Raw genomic sequence first — 26,109 nt, 5'->3', positions numbered from 1 at the left:
GGAGTGGTATTGGCTCTCTAACATAATTGTCTAGTGTAGAGATCTGGCTACATGATCCCAAGGGGATGTAGCAACAATGAAGCCTTTCTCTCATTCCTAAGGGCGAAGGAAAGAAACTTCAAATAGAAACTCAGCCACTCAACTATATCTAGGGGGTAGCATGATAGGCAGGAGGCACCCTACTACATACTTGTTTGGAGTTGATCTGTGTCACTCATGGATGGTCTAAAGTCTAGCCCAACAACTCCACATAGGCCTAAACATGTCAGGCAACCACTTGGGGAGGGTCAAAAGGAGACCTGAGGTCTCACAGCTCTATGATATGAAGAATTCTAAAGATGGTCTATCGAGCTCTTATTGCTCTACTCTAATGGGGCAACCTACTTCCTAGTAGTCACAAGGCAAGGTAGGGACTACAAGAATTGTCTATAATCGAGGGGTAATTTTCTCTAATTTCAAAGGAAAGGGGGATTATAGTTACTATAAGTGCAAGAGAAACAATGGCTCCTTACCTGGGATATCTCAAAATAATGAAGGTTAGGAGTTAATAGAAAGAAAATGCCAAGTATGTGTTGATGCTTGTAGCACGGACGAGTATTTTTGCATTGACTAGGTGTTAAGCATGTAGGAACTAAGTTGCACGAAACGGGGAAACGGGTACGAGTTTCCGAAACGGGAAGCGATACGAAACGCGACCTCCCCAAATTTTGGAAACGGGGAAACGCGAATATATATATATATATATATATATATATATATAGTATTTAAATATATATATATATATATATGTGTGTGTGTGTGTGTGTGTGTGTGTGTGTGTGCAATCATAAAGCATAAATGATACATTATAATTTATTACACTTAAACATTAAGATTTAATTTACATCACATTTACTCATGAATGATCACATAATGAAAATAAAAATATCGGAATATCCAAAAGCAACCTTTATTAGATATCCAAATCTCAAAATCAGCCTTTATTTATATTAATATATGAGGCTGCAAGTACAATAAAGACTATAAGGCTGCAAGAGAGAGATCCAAATCAGGATTTTCTGCATCCACATCCCATTCTTTAGAAGGACCACTGTTGTATTGGGAGTCTCCTCCTACATAGTCGAACGACCTTAGTGCTCTTGATTAAATACACGTTTCATACCCTATTACCCTACATGATTTTGATTATTTGGAGTTTCCCCTGCATAGAGGGCTTGGTTCTCTTGATTAAATAGAAGTTCCATACCCTAGTACATGATAAAATCCAATGGAAACATTGCAACCCCCTCAATCCTGAAATCCTGAAAAACAAATAAGTCTGCTGGATTTTGAGTGAGATCTAAAATTCTACTTTCTCCATATGAAATCCAATGAGGGCGAAACCACTCTCAAACATCCTGAGTCATTTCATGGTAATGTTAAAAATTTAAGTAAAATGATGAAAATGAAAAATAAAGGAGAATATCACTTTTACTTTAAGAATTTAACATTACCATGAACTGCATGTCAACACTAGGGCAAAAATTCACTTCTATAACTTTAGACACACATCTAGAACATCCTGGAAACCCTAAAAAAATTTAGAAACAAATTAAAAAACAAATGTTTTTTTTGGGGAAACGTGGCCCGTACGGCCTGGAAACGCGTTTCCGGCCGTACGGCCACGTTTCTGTTTCGGGAAACGTGGCCGTACGGTCGGAAACGCGTTTCCAGGCCGTACGGTACGGGGAAACGCGTTTCGTTTCGTTTCCCCTGGCGAAACGCCCCCTAGGGCCACGTTTCCTGCAACTTAGGAATCACCCAAAGCCTCCTCAAGGAACTTGCTAAATTTATTGAATAAGTTGTCTTTATGATTTAGCCCAAGTCTAACTTAGGAAAAGCATTTTAATTAAGTTAATTAATTAATGTTGTCCCTTGAGTTAGGAAAACTAAGAAAATGTAATTTTGATTACAATAGTGAATTTGTTTTAATCTCAACCATTTATATCAAGTGGGTTAGGATTTAGTCCTAGCCATCCATCACTTTGGAGATCAGGGTTAAGGATTTGGCTCAATGAAAAATTATAAAAGCGACCCTAAGGAAAGGAAAAAGACACAATTGACAAATTTAAGATAGTGATTTTCTCAGTGAGTGTGATAATCAAGGACAAGAGAGGAAAGCTCAGAAGATAATTTTTTGCAACAAAGGAGAACCTTAGCACAGGCAATACAACAAGAATAGCACGGCCAAGCCATTCGTGCAAGTGTACAAGGGCACAATAGCAAGTCGCAACCTCACGCATGCCACAAATCCCCAATGCAGTTCATACGTGTGAGAGGAGGAGAAGGTATAACATGGCCATATGGGTACAGTAACAAGGTTATAGGGTGTTGGTGTCGATCTAAAATTTTTCTGAGGACCATACGAGTCATACAAGTGCCCTAGTTATTTCAGAAAAATTGTCATGGCCTGTAATTTTCTTAGTGGGCCATTTTCTCGATTAGGAAGCCCTCATGTTCTGAAAATAAAAGTTATGATTAGTTGGAGGATAATTTTTTGTGTGATTTCTTTCCTATGTTTGTTTCCGCTATTTAATTTTTTGAGTTAAAAATCCAATGTATTTAATTCAGTAGATGCAGAAATAATTTTTATGGGTTGTAAGAGTTAACAGGAATCAAACCCAGATCTAGAATTTAGAAATTAACACGGTATCAAAGCATCAACTCTAAAAATGGAAAATCATTATTCCAACAGGGCTATAACAAATCTAAATTTCCAGCAGCAGATTTTCACTAAAATTTCTGATTTGGGAGATGGCCGCAACCAAGTTAATATTTCGGGACATGTTGGAGGGCACATCAAACCTCATTCTTTGGAAGGCGAGGGTCACATTGATCCTGATGGAGAATGGTTTATGTGAGTTGGTTAACACCAAACTCACCTCACCTACAAATGTTGTGGAACTGGTCCTCCACAATTAGAAGGATGTGAAAACCAAGAGGATAATCCTGGGTGCGGTGAACGATCATGTGATTCCTCACCTCTCCAAGAAGAAGACAGCAAGGGAGATGTGGGCGGCTCTAATGAAGCTTTATTAGAGCAATAACACAAACAAGAAGATGGTATTGAAAGAGAAACTAAGGAACACCATGATGACCAAATCAAATATTGTGACTAGTTATCTCACCAAATTACTCAGGTATATAATAAGTTGGCAGTAGTTGGGGAGTCCATCATAGATGAGATGGTAATAACGACCTTCAAGTTTCAACGGCTTCACCAAGCCATGGGCTCCTTTCATCAAGGCCATTGTTGCATGAGGGCGTCTTCCTGATTGGGACAAGCTATAAGATAATTTTGCCTAGGAGGAGATTCGCAAGGAATCTCTAGAAGGCCAACAAAAGGATCACGATGAGAATCTTGCCCTTCCTAGGCTACTACAGGTGAAGAGGCTACTACACAAGCTAGAAAGAAGAAGGATTTGAGGTGAGTGAAATGCTTTACATGCCACAAGAGTGGGCCTTATGCTTCACAGTATCCCAACAAGAAGGGTAAATCGTAGTGGGTAGCAGCATTTGCAAATATTCAAGTCAGTGAGTTTGCTACGAGGTTTGAGAAGGAGTTCTCACTCATATCTTGTCTTTTTGGCACAATTTGATGATAAGAAGGAGGTACTCACCAGTTTGTTAGACAAGGACTTAATTCTGCATGTGGAGCTTGGCAACAATGCCAAGTATGTTGTAGAGGGAGTTGGGAACATTTTGTTTTAGTTGGAGTCAGAAGGTTCTCTAAAGGTGAAGGATGCGTTGTTTGTTCCAAGGCTAACGAAGAAGTTATTCTCAGTCTCAGCGATGGAGGACAAGGATTACGTCGTCTATTTCTAGGATGGGAAGATTCTCATTCGGCTGACTGATTATAGCCTCGACTCAGAACGAGTGACTGGAGGCAAAGAGAGTAATTTGTACATGTTAAAGGCTTAGTCTGTATGAGCCCTAGTTCATGACAGTGACAACCTGTGTGAGCTTTGCCATAGGAGGATGGGTCACTTGCATCACGGAGCATTGCTCATACTAAGGGAGATTGTCAATGGTCTTCCAAATTTCATTGTAAAACAGCAAAGAGTGTGCAAGGGATGTGCTTTTGGTAAGTATGCCAAGGTTGCTTTTTCAAGCAATGAGTATGTCTAAGGAGATCTTGGATCTAGTACATACAAATATGTGTGTTTCGATGTCAATAACATCTTTGAAGGGTCCCAGTTACTATGTGACCTTCACCGATGATTTCTCTAAGAGGACATCGATTTTCTTCATGAGGAATAAGGACGAGGTTTTCAATCGATTCTGGAAGTTTAAGGCTCTTGTGGAGAATCAAACAAGAAGGAAGATTAGAGTCTTGAGGTCGGATAATGGGGGTGAGTATACCTCCAATGACTTCAAATATTTTTGCAAGGAAGCAAGGATCAAGAGGGAGATGACAATGTCGTACAACCCATAGTAGAACGAGATTGTTGAAAGGAAGAATTGGGCCATAGTTGTAATTGCCAAGGCAATGATTCATGACTAGGATTTGCCCATGTTTCTTTAGCAGAGGTATGCAATGTGGCAATGTATGTACAAAACAGGAGTCCTCATAAGGTCTTGGGGCACAAAACTCCAAAAGAAGCACTCTTTAGAGTGAAACTAAAGATTGGCTACTTTCAAGTTTTCGTTTGTCCAGTATATGTCCATGTACCAGTGGAGAAGAGGACAAACCTAGAGCCCTCAATAGTGAAGGGTGTTTTTATGGGATATAGTGATACTAGAAAGGCATATTGGGCTTTCATTCCAAGGCAAAGGAAGACCATAGTGAGCCAAGATGTTAACTTTGAGGAGGGACAGGCATTCAGGAAGTTACATGAACCCCTTACAGCAGAGACAAAAGATAAGGAGCAACAGGCTTGAAGATTAAGAAGAAAGATTTCATCGCTAACCATAGCCAGTACTCAGTCTTCAGGTCAGGAGGAGTTGGCTGCTCCTTGCAATTCTATCAAAAGGAGACCTTGATGGCTAAGGCAAACATTAAGGGATGCTCAAGAACATGTGGAGGCACTTAGGAGCACATTTAGGGAAAGTAGATCGCCAACCTAAGTCACCAGACACGGGACACGCAGGACACACAAATTCAACTGTCCAACATGGGGCACATTAGACCCCTCGGAACAGGGCACTTAGGACACGTTATATATTATATTAAAAAAAAAAAATATATATATATATATATATATATATATATTTACTAATTAAGATTATATATTAAATTAATAGTATATAGATATTTCACATTACAGAAATTCTCATGATGATACAAATTCAGACATACATCTAGATTCTACAATGCAAATTTGTAACATTATGCATACAAATACAATCATGACAAATTCATCAATATCCAATACGAGAAAGACAAGAAATTAACAATAAACTGCAATTTTCTCATTGAGTCATCAAAATCAAAATGTATTACATAGGCACTGAGTTATGAGGAATCCTGACTAGGAATGCCAAAGGCAAATAGAAATATCAAATACATAACTACAAGGTAGTAGGTAGCTCATCAATCATCATCATCAAAATCAGTTTCACTGTCACGATCACCATTGCTGTCCTCTGCATCATCCTATGTATCCAATGTAATCTCTGCATCTGCTGATGTGGAGGATGACCCCTCAAGAGTATCACCATCATCAAAAGTGATAGACTCTAGCACTGGCTCATTAAGATCCAAGTTGGCCAATGCCAACTCAACATTGTTGTCCAAACCCTTTATTACTAGCTCCCACACATCCACAGCTGGAGAGATGCATTACAATGAAGAGGAAGCGGCCCAAATCAGGCTTTTAAAGAGTCGTGGCATGCTTTTCGAGAGGGACAAGTGTCCCAAAATCGTGACACGCTACTCAAGTGAATCGAATTCGCTAGATAGATGAATCCCTCGTGTTTGGACACGTGACCCTCGAGAATCATGTTCGACACGCTAGATTTGGGATGGGTGGGGTGGAGGACGAATCTGGTTACTTAGCCGCCAACGCAGTTTCACAATTATATGGCTCTCACGAGTAGCATCATTAATTCTGAGCCTACCAATTTTGAGGAGGCAGTAGACCAAGAAGTTTGGAGGGATGCCATGATGGAGGAGTATCACTCCATTATGAAGAACGACATGTGGGACACAATTCCAACAAGAAAACCAATAGTGAGCTCTAGATGGATCTTTAAGATCAAGTTGTGAATGGTAACATAGAGAAGTACAAAGTGAAGTTTGTAACTTTGTGTAGATAGGGTTCTCCCAAAAAGGAGTGGACTATGAGGATACTTTTGCTCCAGTCATCGGGTATACTTCCATTCAGGTTGTCATATCTATTGCCTCAATCATGGGCTAGAAAACACATCAAATGGATGTGAAGACGACATTCCTCAATGGAGTTATTAAGGAGGAGGTGTACATTGAGCAGCCTATGGTTTTTGAGATTCATGGGAGGGATTCTCATTTGTGTCGGCTTAGAAGACCCTTGTACAAACTCAAGCAAGCATTGAGGGTGTGGTACTTAAGGAATGATGGGTATTGGCTGAGCATGGGCTTCACCAAGAGTGAGGCGGATCCCAACTTGTAATTTATACTTGTTGGAGATGATCCACTTATCATGGTGTTATATGTTGATAACCTAGTTCTTACGGGTGTGGAGAAGCTCACTGCTATGTGAAAATAGGATTTGTCTTCAAAGTTTGAGATGAATGACATTGGCTTGATGCATTACTTCTTGGGGTTTGACGTGTAGCAGTGGTCAAGCAAGATCGTCCTTGAACAAGGAAAGTATGTGGTTGTTATTCTAAGGAGGTTCCAAATGGTGAACCATAGGCCTATTAGTACACCTATGATCACCAATGGAGATGATCCACTTATCATGGTGTTATATGTTGATAACCTAGTTCTTACGGGTGTGGAGAAGCTCACTGCTATGTGAAAATAGGATTTGTCTTCAAAGTTTGCATTGGCTTGATGCATTACTTCTTGGGGTTTGACGTGTAGCAGTGGTCAAGCAAGATCGTCCTTGAACAAGGAAAGTATGTGGCTGTTATTCTAAGGAGGTTCCAAATGGTGAACCATAGGCCTATTAGTACACCTATGATCACCAATCAAAAAATGTTGGGTGGTTCAAATACAAAGTTGGTAGATCCCTCCTTGTATGGGCAACTGATTGCTTCCTTAATGTATCTTTGTAGAAAATCCATGATCTTTTGCAACTTCTAATATGAACAATATGAAAACTAGTTTCTTTTCATATAGACACAGAATTTCTCTACTTATTTTGCAGCAGAGTGAGAACGGAAATAAATACACAATTCAACAACACAATTTTTCTAGGGAACTGTAATGTTCTAGGGAAATATATATATATATATATATATATAATATGTTACGGTTTTACCAATTTCTCCAATGCACAATGTTAGTGGAATCTATACTCAACCTTCCTATTTGATGCAACAATTTAAACAAATTCTTAAACAAGCGACAAATATGACAAACCATAAATATAGTTCTTTGTCCACAACGCAGTAACTCCACACTAATGTAGCATGACTACTTCAAAGTAACATACTGACACACACCAATAAAGAAATTACAATTAATTCAAAAACATTAATATAATACAACGTTCAACAAGAACTCGTGACCACGATTCATTCTAAATTAATGCCAACGGTTCCGCTGAGAAAATGCCCATGACATCGAACTTAGTTGCCACGAGTCTACTCGCTTCCTCAAGGGATCTCCACAATGAGTTTGACTCAGGAAACAAGGTTTTTGGCCAACGCGACCCTTCCTCGAATCACAGCGAGAATTTCTATTACTTCTTAATTGGATTCAAAACCCGCATTCAACCTTGCTCTTTACCACGTCGTTGTTGATTAAAAAATTTCAGATCAACCCGTCAACCAATTGCCAGCTACATTTGATATAGCCTATGATTTTATTTTTCAAGAGAGAAGCCTTGCGTGTTTCCAGGAAATGACATCCCCATCCTTTCTACGTCCAATCTGCTCAAAAAAAAATCCTCAGTTATTAACCATAGATCATACACAGTGGCATTCAAAATAACCTCATTGCCCTTGTTGTTTTCCGTCCTCAGGCTTACGCACCACTCCCAATGCAAGGAGATCACTGCCTATTATGCCCAAACCCATGAACCACTCTTGGATCCATCATTCGTTGCTTTTAAGGAATGATCTTCTGCACAAACAAAACCGGGAATACTTCGTTGTCTCCAGAATGCTTCCCTGTGCCCAGACCAAACTAGAAATAATTTGTTATCTCCAGAATGCTTTCTTGTGCCCATAACAGAGAATAAGAGAAATGTAAACACTATCAACTAGGGTGGAATCTTGCACCACTGAAATTAACAAAAAGAAAGGGGTCTTTAGCCCTTAGAGCTAATGCTCAAAATCAGATAAATGATCCACACTTGATGCTCCAAAATTAATCCAAGTCTCTTTTATTTATAGATTTACTTGAGGGGTTTCATTTTCTTAAGTGGTTGAGTGTGTCCTACTCAAAACCCCAAATTTGGGTTTTTCACCCATCTTACTCAAAACTTGCCCACAATGGGGGTTTTGGGGTTTTATCCCCTTTTTTGGAGGACTATATCCTACAGGGACAGATAGGCTACTAAGTCCATTGGTGCTCAATTCGTTGAGGACATCATAGGAACCCAACTGAGAAAACCCTCTGCTTGCTTGAGAATTTTATTAATAGAAGCATGAGCAATAGATCTCTTACAAAACACTCTTGTTTCAATAGAGAATACAATGATCTCCCTGCTTGAACTAAGCTTGAAACACTCTGCAAGACCCTAGATCCCTATGCCTTCTTTCCTTGCTTGGATGAGCTCTGAAATCCTTGCGCAAATCCTTGAAATAACCTCCTATTTCCTAGCACATGAGGAGCTCCTATTTCTTAGGACATTCCTCCTATTTCCTAGCGCATTCCCAAGACAAATTCTCCCTCTATCAACTCGCACAAACCTCCTTCTTGGCACGCTTTCTCACAAGCTCACACACAAAACTAGTGCATACAATAATGATTATAATTGAGCCTTCGCTCTTCCTTTTAAGCAATTCGAATGGCTAAATCAGCCAAATTATATTTTAGGAAATTGATTTTGTTATTGATGAGCTAAATGAGTTGAACTAACTCATGCAACTCGTCTCATCTCAATTCTAGAACTTGAGACTCAGTCACTTGTCCTTTTCGCAAATTAACTTGCAATAGAAGACAATAAACTCAGCCTTCCACTTCTGCACATTAGTTAATTGCTTCATCACTCGTCCTAATTCTTAGGAAACTTGAGCATGCTAAGGAGAAACTCAATGTGACTTCTTTAACTAAGGCACAAGTTAAAGAATCCTTTCTCGCTACCATTTTCAACAATCTTGTCAACACTAACCTAGATATTTGTTTTGTTGTGAACACCCTAAGCTAGTTCATGGTGGAACCAAGGCAGGTGCATTGAATTGTACTTGCGTGGTACAATGGAGTATGGGTTGAGATATGTTAGGAGTGATGGAGTGAAGTTGCAAAGGTATATAGACTCAGATTGAATAGGTAGTGCAATGGATAGGAAAAGCACCTAAAGGTGTTACTTTAACTTGGGATCAGATATCACTTCATTAGAGACAAGGTCCAGAGAGGAGCAGTGAAGCTTCAATATATCTCCACAAATGAGTATCTTGTAGATATTTGGACCAAGCCCTTAGTGAAGGGGAAGTTTGTATTCTATAGAGATAAGCTAGGAATGCTGCAGAATAACTTCCTCGCTAAGAGGGAGTGAAGATGTTAGTAGTAGTGAAGAGGTATTTCTGCATTGGTTGGGTGTCAAGCATGCAGGAATCGTCTAAAGCCTCTTAAGGAAACTTGCTCAATTTGTTGAATAAGTTGACTTTATGATCTAGCCTAAGTCTAACTTAGGAAAAGCACATTAATTAAGTTAATTAATTAATGTTGGATATTGAGCTGGAAAATACATTAGTGAATTTGCTTTCATCTCAACCATTGATCTCAAGTGGGTTAGGATTTAATCCTAGCCATCCATCACTGTGGAGATTAGGGTTAGGGATTCAACTCAATGAAAATTTATAAAAGCAAGCCTAAGGAAAGGAGAAAGACACAATTGATAGAGATTTGAGATAGTGATTTTCTCAATGAGTGTGGTACTCAAGGCCAAGAGAGGAAAGCTGACAAGATCAATTTTGGTAGCAAACGAGAGCCCCAGCACAGGTCGTACAGCAAGAATAACAGGGCCAAGCCATTCATACAAGTGTAAGAGGGTGCAGGAGCAATCCACAGCGTCACAAGTGCTGCAAATCCCCAGTGCAGTTCACACATTCGAGAGGACAACAAGGTACAGTGCAGCCCTACAGGTGCAGCAGCAAGATTGCAGCATGTTGGAGTCTATCTAGAATTTTTCTGAGGGCCGTACAAGTTGTAAAGGTGCCTTGGTTATTTAAGAGAAATTGTTGTTGATTGTAATTTTCTCAGTGGAACATTTTCTTGGTTAGGGAACCCTCCCTGTTCAGAAAATAAAAGTAAAGAACAGTTGGAGAATAATTTTCTGTGTGATTGATTTCCTGAGTTTGCTTCCACTATTTAATTTTCCGAGTTAAAAATTCCAGTGTGCTTTATTCAGTAAGTGCAGAAAGAATTTTTCTGGGTTATAAAAAGTACTAGTAATCAAAATCAGATCAAGAATTTAGAAATTAACATCAAAATGTTTTGAGATGGCATAATGAAGCAGCAGATAGTATGGCAAATGAAGCAATCTCGCACTCCAAGAGATCACTGAAGATTCCATTGCATAATGGCCCACTTTATTTCGAGTCCAGCTATTGAATAACCAAATGACAGGTACATTCCAAAAGGTAAGGATAAAGTCTGCCCAACTCCAACAGACAAGTACTTCACATGCTTGTCATGCTGTTTAGGGGATCTCGATTCTTCTCTAAGTAGGTTCTTGTCAAATGTTATCTCACTATTTTCACTGACTGAGAATATAGTATGTAGGAATATGTCTATATCTCTGTTTGTCAAAACTTGTGTTTCGGTCCTTGGGTCAGTTTCTCTTCTGTCTATGTCTCTCTATTTTCCAAATGCAACAAGAAGGACGGTAAAAAGAATGCTGTTATAACTTATATCACAGGATTAGATCAGAAAGGATTACAAGTGTCTTGCCCTCAACCTATGTATGTAGCTGTCAGTTGGAATGCTAAAATCACTCCTACATGTTGTTAAAAATAAACAAAAGTATAATTGTGCAAGGATAATATTAATTATGTCCATTAAAAATGTTCTAGAAATCTATGAAATTCTCCCTTTAGTTGATGCAATAGCAAATGTACTTGCAAACTCTATAATTGTTAAAATTGGCAACTAGCGCCAAACCCCAGGTGGGTCATCTTTTCATGGCTGATAATATTTTTATTAGATTCCTCTCGTCGAGAGGTGTAGGATTGATCTAAAGATCATCCGATTCCGATAAGTATTTCTGGAGATATGAATTTATTTTGATTATGGAATAATTATCAAGCCGACCAGCGATTCATGTAGGCTCAGAAGCCCAACAGTCGCATCTATTCAATCATCAACATTTGTATATAAATACAGGAAGTCTTTTCCTCATTTGGTCACACTCATCTCATCACATCTCTCTCTCTCTCCTACGCAGAAAAGAGGCTCTTCTCCTACTGCGCAGAAAGAGACTCTTCTCTCATATGTGTGGAAGGAAGGACGCAAATTTAGGGCTGCAACTACAGATCAGAAGTTTGACCAGCGTTGACCATCTTTCTCTCTCTCTCTCTGAACTGCGACGTAGGTGGAACTGACTCTCCTCAGAAGGCTGCACTTTTTGGTGAAGGAATCAAGTCGATCCAATGGTCAGTTTGCAAGTTATTGTCTACCCTAATTGAGGGCCGATCTAGGGTTTGCTACTGTTGATGTAAATCAGATTTATGTGTAATTTCTCTCTGCTGAATTATTGAAGATAAAAGAAGATTTGATCAAAGGGTTTCCCCATATTGGGGTTTGTCCTGGCTAGCCGCCACATCTTGTGTCTCTTGTCTTGGCTTGTTTTCTGTCGATCATTTAATGTTCTATCTGCACTTTACTTACTGTACATGTGATTGCTAATCTATGGATAATAATAATAAAAAGAAGTAAATTGCTCTAAGCATAGAACAAACCATAACTTAACATGGTATTAGAGCTAAAGTGAAGACAAAGCCCGAGCAAGAGCAAGAGCAATCACTGAAGAGAAGATTGGCAAGGCTATCCTAAAAGAACTATGGGATTCTCAACACTCTTCCCTACCGAAGACAAGCTCCGTGAGAATTCTAACTATCACGGATGGAAGATGTCTCTCGATCTAACCTTAGAAGATCAAGGAGTGTTGGACCATCTGAGAGGCAATATTGTTGAGCCTCCATCAAATGCACCCGCTGCTGCCAGGAACAAATGGAAAACCGGTGAAGTCAAAGCAAAGAAGATCATTCGGGACTCTATCGACAAGCGCTTGGAGGCCTATGTTTCTGAGCTAAACACCTCTAAGGAAATCTATGATAGACTGGTGAGTTTATTTAAAGTTAATGATGCAAATCAAGTTTTGTTTCTTAGAAATAAGCTGAAGGAAATTAAGAAGGGAAAAGATGAGAGCATGCAAGCATATTTCTTAAGAATCACCGAGATCAAGAACGATCTCCTATCTATTGGAGAAATTATTACTGATAGGGAAATGGCACTCTCAACCCTTGGAGGATTACCATCTGAATGTTACGTGTTCAGGACTACTCTTCTCAACAATAACGTAGTTCCTAGTTTCGAGGAATTAATGGCAAGGTGCAGTCAAGAAGAAACAAGGATAGAAGAGCAAGAAATGCCCATGCCTAAAGGTCCTCCTGCTGCCTTTTCTTCTCATGCTAAGAAAAGAAATAATTCCGGGACTAAATCAAAAAGAAAGGTTGGACCTAAGGGTGGAAGAAAAGGACGATGTTACATTTGCGATAAAGCAGGTCATTATGCAAGAGAATGCCCTAATAGAAGGGACTCACACCGGGACGATGATCAAAATCCCTCTCATGGCAATCAAAGGAATGGCAAATCTAATAGCAGAGGTAAAAGGAGTGTTGGAAATCAAGGAAGAGGACAATCATTCAAGAAGGCTAGAAATTCCAGGTATGAATCTAACACTGTTGACAATAAGCAGGATGAATATTATCTACCAGCTGCTCTATCTACCTCTGCTCCTTCGGACTCGCTAGGAATTTGGCTTATTGATAGTAGTGCCTCAAGGCACTTCACTAGTTACAAAGAAGTTCTCCATAATCTGATAGAGAAAGAAACTAACCTGGAAATTGTCCTTGGAGATAATATGAAATATCCCGTAAAAGGTGTAGGCAATGTCTCTCTTAAATTGAATCAAGGTAATACGATCCACAAACAGGATGTATTATATGTACCTGACCTCAAAAAGAACCTGGTGTCCATTTAGGCAATGGAAGACAAAGGCTACAAGGTGGTTTTCAATGATGGCAAGGTATGTACATGGAAAAACAATATTAAAAATTCCTTCACTCTTGGGTTTCGTGTTGATTCATTATATCAGGTCGGAGGAAGTCCGCTAGGTGTCATGTCTTGTGACACATCTCAAGCCTTGATCAAGAATCAAACTGAAAAGAAGATCAAGATCTTAAGGACTGATAATGGGACTTAATATGAATCTAACGAGTTTCATGACTTTTGTAAAGAGGCTGGCATTAAGAGGGAGATTACTACACCATATACTCGTGAACAGAATGGTGTGGCGGAAAGGAAGAACCGTACGATTGTGGAAGTTGTCCGTGCCATACTCCATGATCAAGGACTTCCGAAGTTTCTATGGGCCAAAGCTGCAAACACCGCCGTATATGTACAAAACCGATGCCCTCATCAAGCATTGGGTTCCAAGACTCCTTAAAAAATGTTCACTGGTAAGAAACCTGACGTATCTCATTTTAGAATTTTTGGAAGCCTTATATATTTTCATGTGCCGAAAGAGAAAAGGAATAAATTGGGTGCATCTGGAAAGAAAGGAATTTTCATGGGCTATGGTGAAAATACTAAGCGCTATAGAATCTATGTAGCCGATCAAAGGGAATTCGTGATTAGTCATGTTGTTACCTTTGACGAAGATATGGCTATCAGCAAGGTGGACAATCTTCCTACTTTGAGGAGCTCTCGAGAAGCTGACACCAGGGAACCAAAAGAAAAAGATGATGTAACAATGCCCGATGTGGATGAACCCATGGATCCTATTGATCCACCTGAGCCTTCCTCTTCTAGGAAGAGGCCCTCTTGGCTTAGGGGGCTACTCGATGATGCTGAAGGACACACTGCACCCCGAGGAACCTTCCGTGAAAGTAAGAAACCTAACAGGTATCAGGGATACCTAACCATCATGAGCACAATCATAAAAAATGAGCCTTCATAATTCTCAGATGCCATCAAGCATCAAGTATGGAAGGATGCTATGACCGAAGAATATGAGTCTATTATGAAGAATGATGTCTGGGAAGTAGTTCCCAGACCCCAGACAAGACAGTTGTCACTTCTAAATGGCTTTACAAGATAAAGCATGCAGCAGATGGAAGTACTAAAAAGTATAAGGCTCGTTTTGTCGCTCGTGGCTTCTCCCAGAAGGAAGGTATAGACTATGACGAGATATTTGCACCTGTTGCCAAATATACCACCATTCGCTCGATCATAGCCCTTACGGCTTCACAAGGATGGAACCTACATCAGATGGATGTCAAGACCGCGTTCTTGCATGGTTTGATCAAAGAAGAGGTCACGTGGAGCAACCCGAAGGATTTGAAATTTATGATCGAAAATCTCATGTATGCAGGTTGAAGAAGGCTCTCTATGGGCTGAAGCAAGCACCCCGAGCATGGTATGAGAGGATCAATAGCTACTTGATGAAGTTGGGATTCACTAGGAGTAAAGCTAATCCTAACCCCTTTACTTTAAGGTTGAAGATGACAAACCTCTCATACTGGTGTTGTATGTGGATGACCTCTTTCTAACAGGCGCAGACCCTCTCATTCACAAATGTAAGAGGGAGTTGGCTTCCGAATTTGAAATGAAGGACCTAGGACTGATGCACTATTTCCTAGGACTTGAAGTGTGGCAGAAGCCAAGGGAAATTTTCCTATCTCAAGGAAAATATGTGGTGAAGATATTGGAAAGATTCAGTATGGTAGACTGCAAGACTGTAACTACCCCGATGGAGCTTGACTTCAAGAAGTTAAGCGGTAATGCTGCAGGACCTGTTTTACGAAATGCTACCGAGTATAGGCAACTCGTCGGAGCATTAATGTTCTTAGTGAACTCCTGTCCAGATATATGCTTTGCAGTCAACACATTAAGTCAACATATGGTTGGACCTCACCACATACATTGGATTGGTGCCAAGAATTTGTTAAGATATCTTCGTGGCACAATTACATATGGGTTAAGATACACTGCCGGAGATGTGAGACTACTTGGATACACTGATGCTGATTGGGCAGGCAATGTGGTGGATCATAAGAGCACTTCTGGGTGTTGTTTCTCCTTGGGATCTACTTCAATATCCTAGATGAGCAGGAAGCAGAAGTCGATGGCTTTGAGCACCGCCGAAGCAAAGTATATTGCTACTAGCATGGCCTCCTGTGAGGCAGTCTGGTTGTGAAAGATCTTTAGTGAGCTGTTTGGATTTACATTGGATACCACCATGATCCTATGTGACAACCAGAGTGGGATTTGTTTGTCAGAGAATCCCATATTTCATGATCACTCCAAGCATATCGATATCAGACACCACTATATTCGAGATATGGTGCAGCGAGGAGCAATAAGGCTCCAACATATCGGTACAGATGAACAGGTCGCCGACATTCTAACAAAGCCCCTAGGGAAGGTCAAATCCCTGACTTTCCGAGAACGACTTGGTGTCGTTCAAAGACCCTCTGATGAGGGTCCTGTATGATGTATTGAGCTCTGGGAGCTCCGGGGGGCGAGGTACTTCTTGGAGCGACATATGACCACAAGATGACTCACCATCCCCTGGTGGTGTACGTGTACAAGGTAAAATAATCAAAACTTTCCCTATGACACCCCGTGGCAACTATGTAGCAGGATGATTAGTTCTCCTGTGAGGTCTGGATGATGTGTTCTCCATGACGATTATGTAGCAGGATGATTGATTCTCCTATGAGGTCTGGATGATGTGTTCTCCATGACGATTGTGTAGCAGGATAATTAGTTCTCCTGTGAGGCCTGGATGATGTGTTCTCCATGGCGATTGTGGACAAGATGATTCGCTCTCTTGTGGGACAGGATAATTCGCTCTCCTGTGGACAAGATGATTCGCTCTCTTGTGGGACAGGATGATTCACTCTCCTGTGGACAGGATTGATTAGTTCTCCTGTCGAGGCATCATACCCATGCAGTCTAGGAGTCATGGGAAGTACCTCTCATATGATCAATAAGCAGGGAAATGAGGATAGGGACCATAGTAGTACCGATGGATGCATCGTTGTATCTATCGTACTCCCTATGCTAGGATGACCTTCATTGATCTGGGATCAATGATACTGGTTTGGGACTAGTGGTAGGAGTTATACCACTATGACACTGACTTCGAGTCGGTTGAGGACTGGTCTAGGACCAGTGGTACACACTCTGAGACTGACTTTGAGTCAGTGGAGAATGATACTGGTCTGGGACCAGTGGTAGAAGTTGTACCCACTATGACACTGATTCGAGTCGGTTGAGGACTAGTCTGGGACCAGCGGTACACACTCTAATACTGACTTTGAGTCAGTATGATACATCCTCGATCATTTCTTCTTCTTCATAATTTGGACAAAGCAGAGCAGAGCAAGCAAGATAGAGCAGAGCAGAGTAGGGGTCAAGATGTACAAGGCAGTGCATTTGATGGATGAATAGTAGCGACCGACAGTAGAATTGCAGATGGAGTTCTCCCTACTTGAGAGGGAGTGTTAAAATTGGCAACTAGGGCCAAACTCCAAGTGGATCATCTTAATCATGGCTGATAATATTTTTATTAGATTCCTCTCGTCAACAGGTGTAGGATTGATCTAAAGGTCATCCGGTTCCAATAAGTATTTATGGAGATATGAATTTATTTTGATTATGGAATAATTATCAAGCCGACCAGCAACTCATGTAGGCTCAGAAGCCCAACAATCGCATCTATTCAATCATCAACATTTGTATATAAATACAGGAAGCCTTTTCCTCATTTGGTCACACTCATCTCATCACATCTCTCTCTCTCTCCTGCGCAAAAAAGAGGCTCTTCTCCTACTACGCAAAAAGAGACTCTTCTCTCACACATGTGGAAGGAAGGACGCAAATTTAGGGTTGCAACTGCAGATCTGAAGTTTGACCAGTGTTGACCATCTTTCTCTCTCTCTGAACTGCGTTGTAGGTGGAACTGACTCTCCTCAAAAGGCCGCATTTTTTGGTGAAGGAATCAAGCCGATCCGACGATCGGTTTGCAAGATATTGTCTGCCCTAGTTGAGGGCAGATCTAGGGTTTGTTGCTGCTAATGTAAATCAGATTTATGTACTATTTCTCTCTGCTGAATTTTTGAAGATAAAAGAAGATTTGGTCAAAAGGGTTTCCCCATATTGGGGTTTGTCCCTGGCTAGCCACCACATCTTGTGTCTCTTGTCTTGGCTTGTTTTCTGTCGATCATTTAATGTTCTATCTGCACTTTACTTACTGTACATATGATTGCTAATCTGTGGACAATAATAATAAAAAGAAGTAAACCGCTCTAAGCATAGAACAAACCATAACTTAACAATAATGCAACGGTCTTTAAAACTTCTAGTGATTCAATTGCCACTTAGACAACAAACTGCCACAAATAGTTGATGAATTTAACTGAATGACGAAGAACAATGCTCAGTGCAAACCTTAAATACTGGTTCATCCCTCCTGAGAACAGCTGTGTGTAATTGCTTTGGCAATTTATTTTCGTCCTCTTCATGGCCATCCACTACAATATCCAATGCTGGTACCCCTGATTCCCTGTCATTCATATGATTGACATCTTCAGAGATAGATAGATTCATGGTCTGATCCATTACTTGACCATATGCATCTCCAGGCAACTCAGCAGTTAATAACCAGTTCCACACTTTGCCATCATCAGAAATAGAGATGAAAGCTGTCTTCAGGAGTAGAAAAGATTGCCTAGATAGCATGGAAGAAGCAGAATTCTCTGTATATGTAGGTAATTCAAAGAACTTTACAACAGGTGCTTCCTCTGAACATGTTTTGCTAACTCTCTCGATTTCGAACTCTGAAGAGCAATGAGCAACAGCAAGTATTGTTGGTGAAGGCACAGATGTTCCCATTGACGGAATTAATGCTTCCATCATGCATAACACATAAATCTGCTTCCCTCTGCAAGTTATTGGCACCAAGAAAATTTATTTAGTAAGTTGCAGTAAGGTGCTGATCTAATTGAAAACCATAGAATTTCTTACCCAGAAATAAATCAATGCAACATGTCTACTACATATATTACAGAGAAGATAAGAGCCTTCTTAGCTAAAAAGAGTTTTTAAACAGACAAACAGAAATATATATTAGCATAATTTTTCTCAGAAAAATGTGATATTTGCAGAAAGGAAAATCTATATTTGGACTTTGGCCATAAATGTTACTCATTGATATTCAACTGATATGTTCACAATACCAGCAATGCAAGAATGTTGCATACAAGAAGCACAACGGATGTTGAGATTTGGTAGCTTGGGAGGTACTCCAAGCCCTAGGGATCGGAGTTTGAAGGTTGGAGCGCCACAAAAGGGCTTTGTGGGCTTGGAACCCAAGGTGTGGGCTTTGCACCCAAGCTTGTGGGTGTGAAACCACTAGTGGATTTTGACATGTGGTGATTTGAGATGATACAGGACCTCAAGAGGAGAAAGAGGCAATGAGAATCACTCAAATCCAAGTTGTCTAGCGTGAGATATTAATTTTTCTTTGTCACTGTTGGGCTTGCACAAGGAGATATCAAATCGGCCTAGCTGTTAGGAGGCCTAATGACAGTTGGACAAGCCCACAATAGCAGCTTGATGAAGCCCTTGAGAAAAGTATAAATAGAAGTGAAATGTGAGGCATTTAGTAGCATCCAAGTGTATCAAAACATCACCAATACTTTGGGTGTGTTTTTGTCTCATTGCAGGTCCAAGTTATTGCAGGAGGAGGACGCATGATGTGAGGGAAGTTCTGGGTCTGTTTTATGGTGTAATTGTGGGTGAACAGCCTCTCTTTTGCTAGCTGCATGGTAACGGTTCATTACAGGAGGCTGTGAGTCTGTTTGGGCAGCCAAACTAGGGAGCCGCAGCATGTACCTTGCCTTGGAGAGGGACCGAACCTTGAAACATTGTCTGGAAGGTTGCTGTGAGGCCTTAAGAGGGCTGGTAACTCTCCTAGAAGAGAGCGTTAAGGAGCAGAAGTAAGACAGAGGTGGGCCACAGCAGCTAAGAAGGTTTTGGAAGGAGAAAAGAGGAGCTGAAGCAGACTGTCATCAACCCTAACAAGGATCAGAACCTACAGCAGTTGGACAGAACTAGGACAAAGGTATGTGTTGGTGAATTAAGGTTGTTTTGGTGCTAGGGATGAGGTCCAGATTGGACAGTTGTTTGGGCATTTTAGGTCTGATGGAGGGCAGCGTGAAGGTGGCCAAATCTGAGCCCTAATTGCAGCACCTTGATGGAGAAAGGTGGCTGCTAGGAGTGGCAGTTTGAAGGAGCTCAAAGTTTGGCAACCAGGAGCAGTTTGGTATAGCCCGTGTTCATTGTTGGAGAAGTGACATTCAATGATGATAGGTGGCAGCCCTCCTGCCCTATGTTAGTCTTCATTGGAGCAGCGCAGGAAGACTATAATGGGAAGAAAAATCCCAAAAGAGCCGAGGAGCAGCAGTGGGCAGAAGTCTCAAAGTGTTGTGGCCTTGAAGAACGAAAGAGCAGCTAGCATATTTGTTAAAGGAGTTGGTGCATTGATAGAGGCAGTTCTGTAGAATGGAAGCAAAGGACCCACAGTGTATAGGATACGACAAAGCAGCTGTGATTGTCGACTACATCAACTAGACCGCCAATGTATCTTGTATCTTGTATTCTTGTACTAGTGGATATTTGAGGGCCATTACCCCTGCTATGGGAGCCCTAGACTGTTGTATTATCAGTTTGATTAATATTAAGAAGTTGGGTTGTTGTATAAATTTGTAAAAAGTTGTATATATTTTGTGCACTAGTAGATTTATTGTGATGCAATTTTTGTTGTGGTTGGTTGGTTCTTGAAGATGGTGATCCTGTTTCCTTGTAAGAAACTTGACTTGGTGTAGGATGCAACAAAATGTTTCTTCACCCACATTTGACTCTTTGAGTCAATTTTGGGTTGCCTACATCCATTCTCAGGGATAAAGGTTCATCCCCATTTTTTTGAACTCTCCTTATGGCATGCTCTACATGAGGCTTGACATGCCTACATCATTTCGTCCTCAAGGTGTTAGACATATAGAGTTTATCGACCATACAAGTTATTACTGTGTTCTATGATAAATATTGAAGTAAATACAACTGCAACATCCACTATTTAAAATAATATGTCGAAACAAGAAACTGAACAAGGAAATGATACAACACAATGACACAGTTATTTTTGGACAAATGTCCCCAGAAAAAACCCAATGCGGGAAAACCAGTGTAGCAACTTCTGAGGGTTTTATTATTATGTAGTAGTAAATTCTAAGTACAATTTGTTGGAAGCCCAATTGGCTATCCGATACAACGAGAATATGGACAAAACAAATGGTGAGATGATCTCACCCCGTCACTGGAAGAATTTGACCCTGATCTTGTTGGAAGGAGGCTTTGCATCCCTTCTGCATCAGCCTCTGCGCGCGTCAACCCTACGCAGTCTTTGTGTCACCTTAGCTAGGGACTGCGCTGCTCTTCCTCCGGATCCTCTACTACCTAGAAAATTTGATTTCCAGCCTACCGGTCTCACACCCCGGCTCTCGACGTCTGAAATCGATCTCCCCAGCAGGAATTCGATCTCCCTCTAGGCTCTGCGCTGCCATTGCTTCAGCTTTGCATGGGCCAACGTCAACCTCTCTCTGGACATTGTTCTGCCCTCTCTGCCTTGTACTCTTTGGCCCAAGAAAACTTCCCTCTTCCGGATACTATCTCCACCCCTCACTGCAAAAGATCACTATCGAAAATCTCTCCAATAGCTACTCTGCTTCAGAAATTCGATCTTTTGAACTCTCTCTGTGTGTTCTCCAACTGCCCCTCAAGCCTCTTCATATATCTTTCTGTTGGACAACCAACAACCCAGATTAACTTCTAATCAATGGCTTAGATCATTTTGGCTTGATCCTCGTCTTCTTCTAAAAGTTACACCCACAGTTTAGATTAATACCCATTAATTATTTTAATTTCCTAAGTTTAGACTTAGGGTCCCATTAAAAATAATTAATTATTTTAATAAAACTGTCTCCAGATGGAATTTCCCAAAACAATTTATGGGTATTGGAGAATGCATGTGTCTAAGCCTCCCTGCAAATTTTGAGACTTAGAGCACATTCGATGCTACCAAAAATCAACACTCCCTCTTAGCGAGGAATGTGCTCTAACAATGCACCCTGCTGAAGCATCACTCTGTTTTGTAACATCTCCTTCTGCGCTGTTGATGTCTGACATTCTGTCCACCAACTATTGCGCACATGTTGCATATGTACTGTTGTTGACCCTGCCACTGTCAACACTGCATCTGTATTGCAACTCCCTCTTAATTTTGCATCCAAGCTGCTGCTGGCACTGGCACTGCCAACTGCTCTACAAGCGTGATCCCTATTTGGATCAAAAGCAAATGTAATGACATTCTTGAGAGAATTGAATCACCGATATATTATAAATACTCAAGGATCTGCATGCAAACAAAAACTTAAAAGATAAAATGGTGCATATGCAAATATTGTCTCAAAAGAGTTTGCAAACATCCATGTGCTATTGTTGTTATGTATTTTGTGAGTAGAAATGTTGTACTACATATAAAATGTTTATTGGTTGATCAATGCATCAGACCATTAGGTCGTTCCAGTGCTAATAGAAAGCCCTAACACAAAACCCTAGAACAGACTTGTAAGATTCGGAACAAAATTGTATATGGAATGGATTTACTGTTAATGGAGGGAACTTGTTTGAGATCTAGACAATTTGATTTATGTTAAGATAGGTCATGATTGTCCAGAGACTAGATCTACAACTCATAGGAAAAATATTTGACAACCTGTTGCCGCATGGCTAATAAGATGTAGCTATTTAGACAAATGATTAACAATTGATCGTTACATGCGCCTAGTGAAGTGTAATGGAAGGATTTCCTAGTGTAATATTCAGAACAAAATTGTATATGGAATGGATTTACTGTTAATGGAGGGAACTTGATTGAGAGCTAGACAAGTTGGTTTATATTAAGAGAGGTCATGATTGTCGAGACTAGATCAACAACTCATAGGAAAAATATTTGACAACCTGCTGCCGCATGGCTAATAAGATGTAGCTATTTCGACAAATGATTAACAATTGATAGTTACATGCGCCTAGTGAGGTGTATTGGAAGGATTTCCTAGTGTAATATTCCTAAGGATGAATGTATCACAGGCTTAATTGGGAAGATAGTAATTTTAAAAAAATGAATCTCGTATAATGCTGTAAATTTTGAACTAATCTGTACAAGATTTTATCCATGGAGTAAGTTGTTTTAGATTTCTATTATGCATGAAAACACAAGATCGAAGATTTATATGAATATTATCTGTAAATGACTTTCTAGGTAGCTCCAATACTAACATCTGGAACATTTATCTTATTTGCAGAGGCATGAAAAAACAAATTTGAAGAGGCATCAACAAAACCAAAAATCAAATGTATTCATGTTATAAGTGCTGGATAAAAGTGAAGAAGCAATGGGACACCCCTAACTTTGCTTTCAATTAAGGTAAGCATAAATCGCAGTGAAACTTACTCTTCTCTCTTCCACACGCTTAGTTTGGCATCAGCATGAACACAATAAAGGAAATCACCATCCACGTCCGTAATGAGACCAAAAAAGTTGGCATATCCACGGGGTAATCCAGTGACCGACAGGGGTTCTCCATACTGCAAATCAAAGACGACAATCTCTCTTGGAAACATAACATAAAGTATGTGCGCCCATCGTGAAGAGAACATACATTTCACCGTAACATTAGGGAAGAGAGACAGCGCTGTAGATGGAGGAGACGATGAGGACTGATTGCTGCTGCCACTGCTGCTGGAATTACCTCCGCTTATTATAATTTCAGTAACAATAACCTGAAGCCGGAGCCGGTGCTCCTTCACAATTATCCCACTATCATACTCTCCATCGCCATTGCCATTGCCATTTCCATTTCCATTGCCATCACCGGCGACTTTAACCGACAGAAGAAGTCCCTTCATCCCTGAAACGCAGGCATGCCTGAAATCAAAGGGATCGCGCCGAACGCAAAACAAAATCTCAGGAGAGGCGTCGTATTTCCAGATGCATCGCCCGTTCTGAGTATTCCAAATCGCTAAGAGGGAAGGCCCATGAATTGCCAGCAAAAGCCATCGATTAGAGTGTTTCTTCTGCTGCAACCAACAAAGATCTTGGATGCCATTACCCAGCTCGCTGCCCGTAGCCATCCAGTCGGTGACTTGTCTGGATGGCGCATCCCAGATGGCAATCCGGCCCTGGCGATCCCCCACCGCGAGGCGGAGATGCGCGGTGGACAGTTCCTGCGTGAGGAGCAGATCTCTCTGCATTGGCTGAGGACTCCATTGAAGCGCCGTTACGAAAGGAGCGGGAAGTAAAGGGGTTGTGCTCTGTGGTGGCATTGGCAACACACATACCAACTGCATTGATCTCACCTCAGTTATCACAATGCTACTTCCCGCGCCGTGTGCCATTAATCCCTTCCAACAGCAGTCTGAACACCCCCCATTCTCTCGGCTTGGGGGGCCTGCTAGCATTCTCTCTGAGCCCATCGCAATTCCCGTACCCGTGCCCTTTGGCATTCTTTCTCTTTCAATAGCCCCCCTACTATTATTTGATTAATAGCTCCCAGCGATGAACAGAAGAAAGGCAGGGGAGATCTGCTATAATCTGAAACAATGGCTATTAAAAAGAGGTTCCGTTGCTATTGACTTTGCTGGGCAGGCTCACACTGGAATTCGACTATGACTGGACTCCTCATGTTTGCAGACGGAGGGAATGGCAATGGTGTGTGATGGCATCGTTTTCTAAAATTCTGATTTTGGAACCATTCAATTCAACTCTGTCGGCACGACTTTGAAGCTAAACGTAGTCACAGGATGAATTTTAAGGTTTGTCCAATTTTGACATGAATAATGGTATACAGTGGTATTATTGTTTGTAAATCCCTCGTTGCCCTGCCCTGCCTGTATTCGATTTATAAAACGTAAGTTGTTCCTTACTGGTTCGTGGAAATCGGTGTTTACACCCCAAATGGAACCCGCAGGCAATCGACGCTTCAATACGTATATTTTTATGTAGAAATCGCCCAAGTGTAAAAAGATATATTATATACATAGACAACTTAAGGGCTTTTTGGACCTTGGGAGGCAACCCGTGTACCATGTCAAGGGAATCATCTAGGCCCACACATTCATTATATTCTCGATGATTTCGCATTCAAAGAGTAAGCATTGACACATTGATAGTGACATTGGAAGACAATGGAAGGAAGGAGTAGATGCAATATTGTTCTCTATTACGTTTGTTATAAAAAAATTAGATATGTTCTCGGTGATAATTACATTAAAATTTATTTGTCAATGTGTTTCGAACTATTTAATGTAGTTTATTGTCACGACAAGATGAAGAGGCAGATCATGGCATGAGTATAAATAAAGCAATGTAGAGACTTGAGGTTCAATTAATGGCTAGTTCATACATAATAAATATTTATTTTTACAATTTCAATAAAAATGGCTACTTAATAAATAATATTTTTTTATAATTTATTAAAAACAGCGAGATTGTAAATAATAATCTTATATTATTAACAATAATCAAGGGGGTGATGGTATCTATTTGGGCAAGTTTGTTATAAGGCTTATTTTGTATACAGATAACCTTATTTTGATTGCTAAATCGGCGATTGGTTTGCAAGAACACTTACTATCCCTTGAGCATTTTTGTAGAAGTGTGGGGATGCAAGTCAATATCAGCAAAACGAAAGTAGTGGTTTTCTCTAAAAAATAAAACATAACCAGCCTAAGTTCTACTTTGAAGACAACATTCTAGAAGAAGTTGTGGATTACAAGTACCTCGAAATTGACTTCAACAAAACTCTGAGTTGGGATGGTTGAAGAAAGAAAAGAACTTTGGGGGGTTGGAAAGCATGTTATGCTTTTCAAAATAGGTGTAAAGAGGCAGAGTTTTGGGACTAGAAAACCACTCAAATGCTTTTTGGGCTTCTAGTGATTCCGGTGATTCTCTATGGTTGTGAACTATGGGCCAGCAGTACATGACATGCAGTGGAGACAAATTGAAAAAATTCAGAAGCATTTGATTACAAACAAATTCAAGATTAAAAGTGCATTTCCTTATGCTATCTTGTTAAGTGAAACACGGGTTGCTCCTATTGAAGCAATTGTTATGGTGCGAGTCATAAGGTATTTAAAAAAAATTGAGCAAATGGAAGAGGCTAGATGGCCTAAGGTTATCTTTAATGACAGATTGTGCAAAAAAAAAAAAAAAAACTTGGATGCAGCAAAATAACAAATGGTTTAGTAAATGGAGTATTTGCTTGAACATGTGTCCCAAAAACAACAAAGAGATAAAAGCTTTTCTTACGAATAAGTTCCACAAGCATCTTGGGATAAGGAGCTAGGAAGAAAGAAAAAGTACTATATTGAAGTGTTTAATCTCACTCATAGTCATCAACCAAAAG

At 40.4% G+C, this 26,109-nt stretch overlaps 1 protein-coding gene across 1 annotated transcript in view; it reads right to left on the bottom strand.

The window, feature by feature from the left end:
* Positions 1–24,711, bottom strand: part of LOC149167818 (Transducin family protein / WD-40 repeat family protein) — a 310,212-nt gene extending 285,501 nt beyond the window's left edge. The window contains exons 1-2 of the mRNA XM_089433175.1: positions 23,157–24,711; positions 18,032–18,524 (exon numbers count right to left, since the gene is read on the bottom strand). Of these exons, the coding sequence (XP_089289301.1) occupies positions 18,032–18,524; positions 23,157–24,208 (1,545 nt within the window). The 5' untranslated portion in view covers positions 24,209–24,711. The remainder of the gene's footprint in view (positions 1–18,031; positions 18,525–23,156) is intronic.
* Between the last annotated feature and the right edge of the window lie 1,398 nt (positions 24,712–26,109).

Source organism: Pinus tabuliformis, chromosome 5_1 (genome assembly GCF_031772625.1).
Source record: "Pinus tabuliformis cultivar Carrire ecotype Pingquan chromosome 5_1, CPIR1, whole genome shotgun sequence".
Lineage (NCBI taxonomy): Eukaryota > Viridiplantae > Streptophyta > Pinopsida > Pinales > Pinaceae > Pinus > Pinus tabuliformis.
This window is presented reverse-complemented; position numbering and strand designations above follow the sequence as displayed.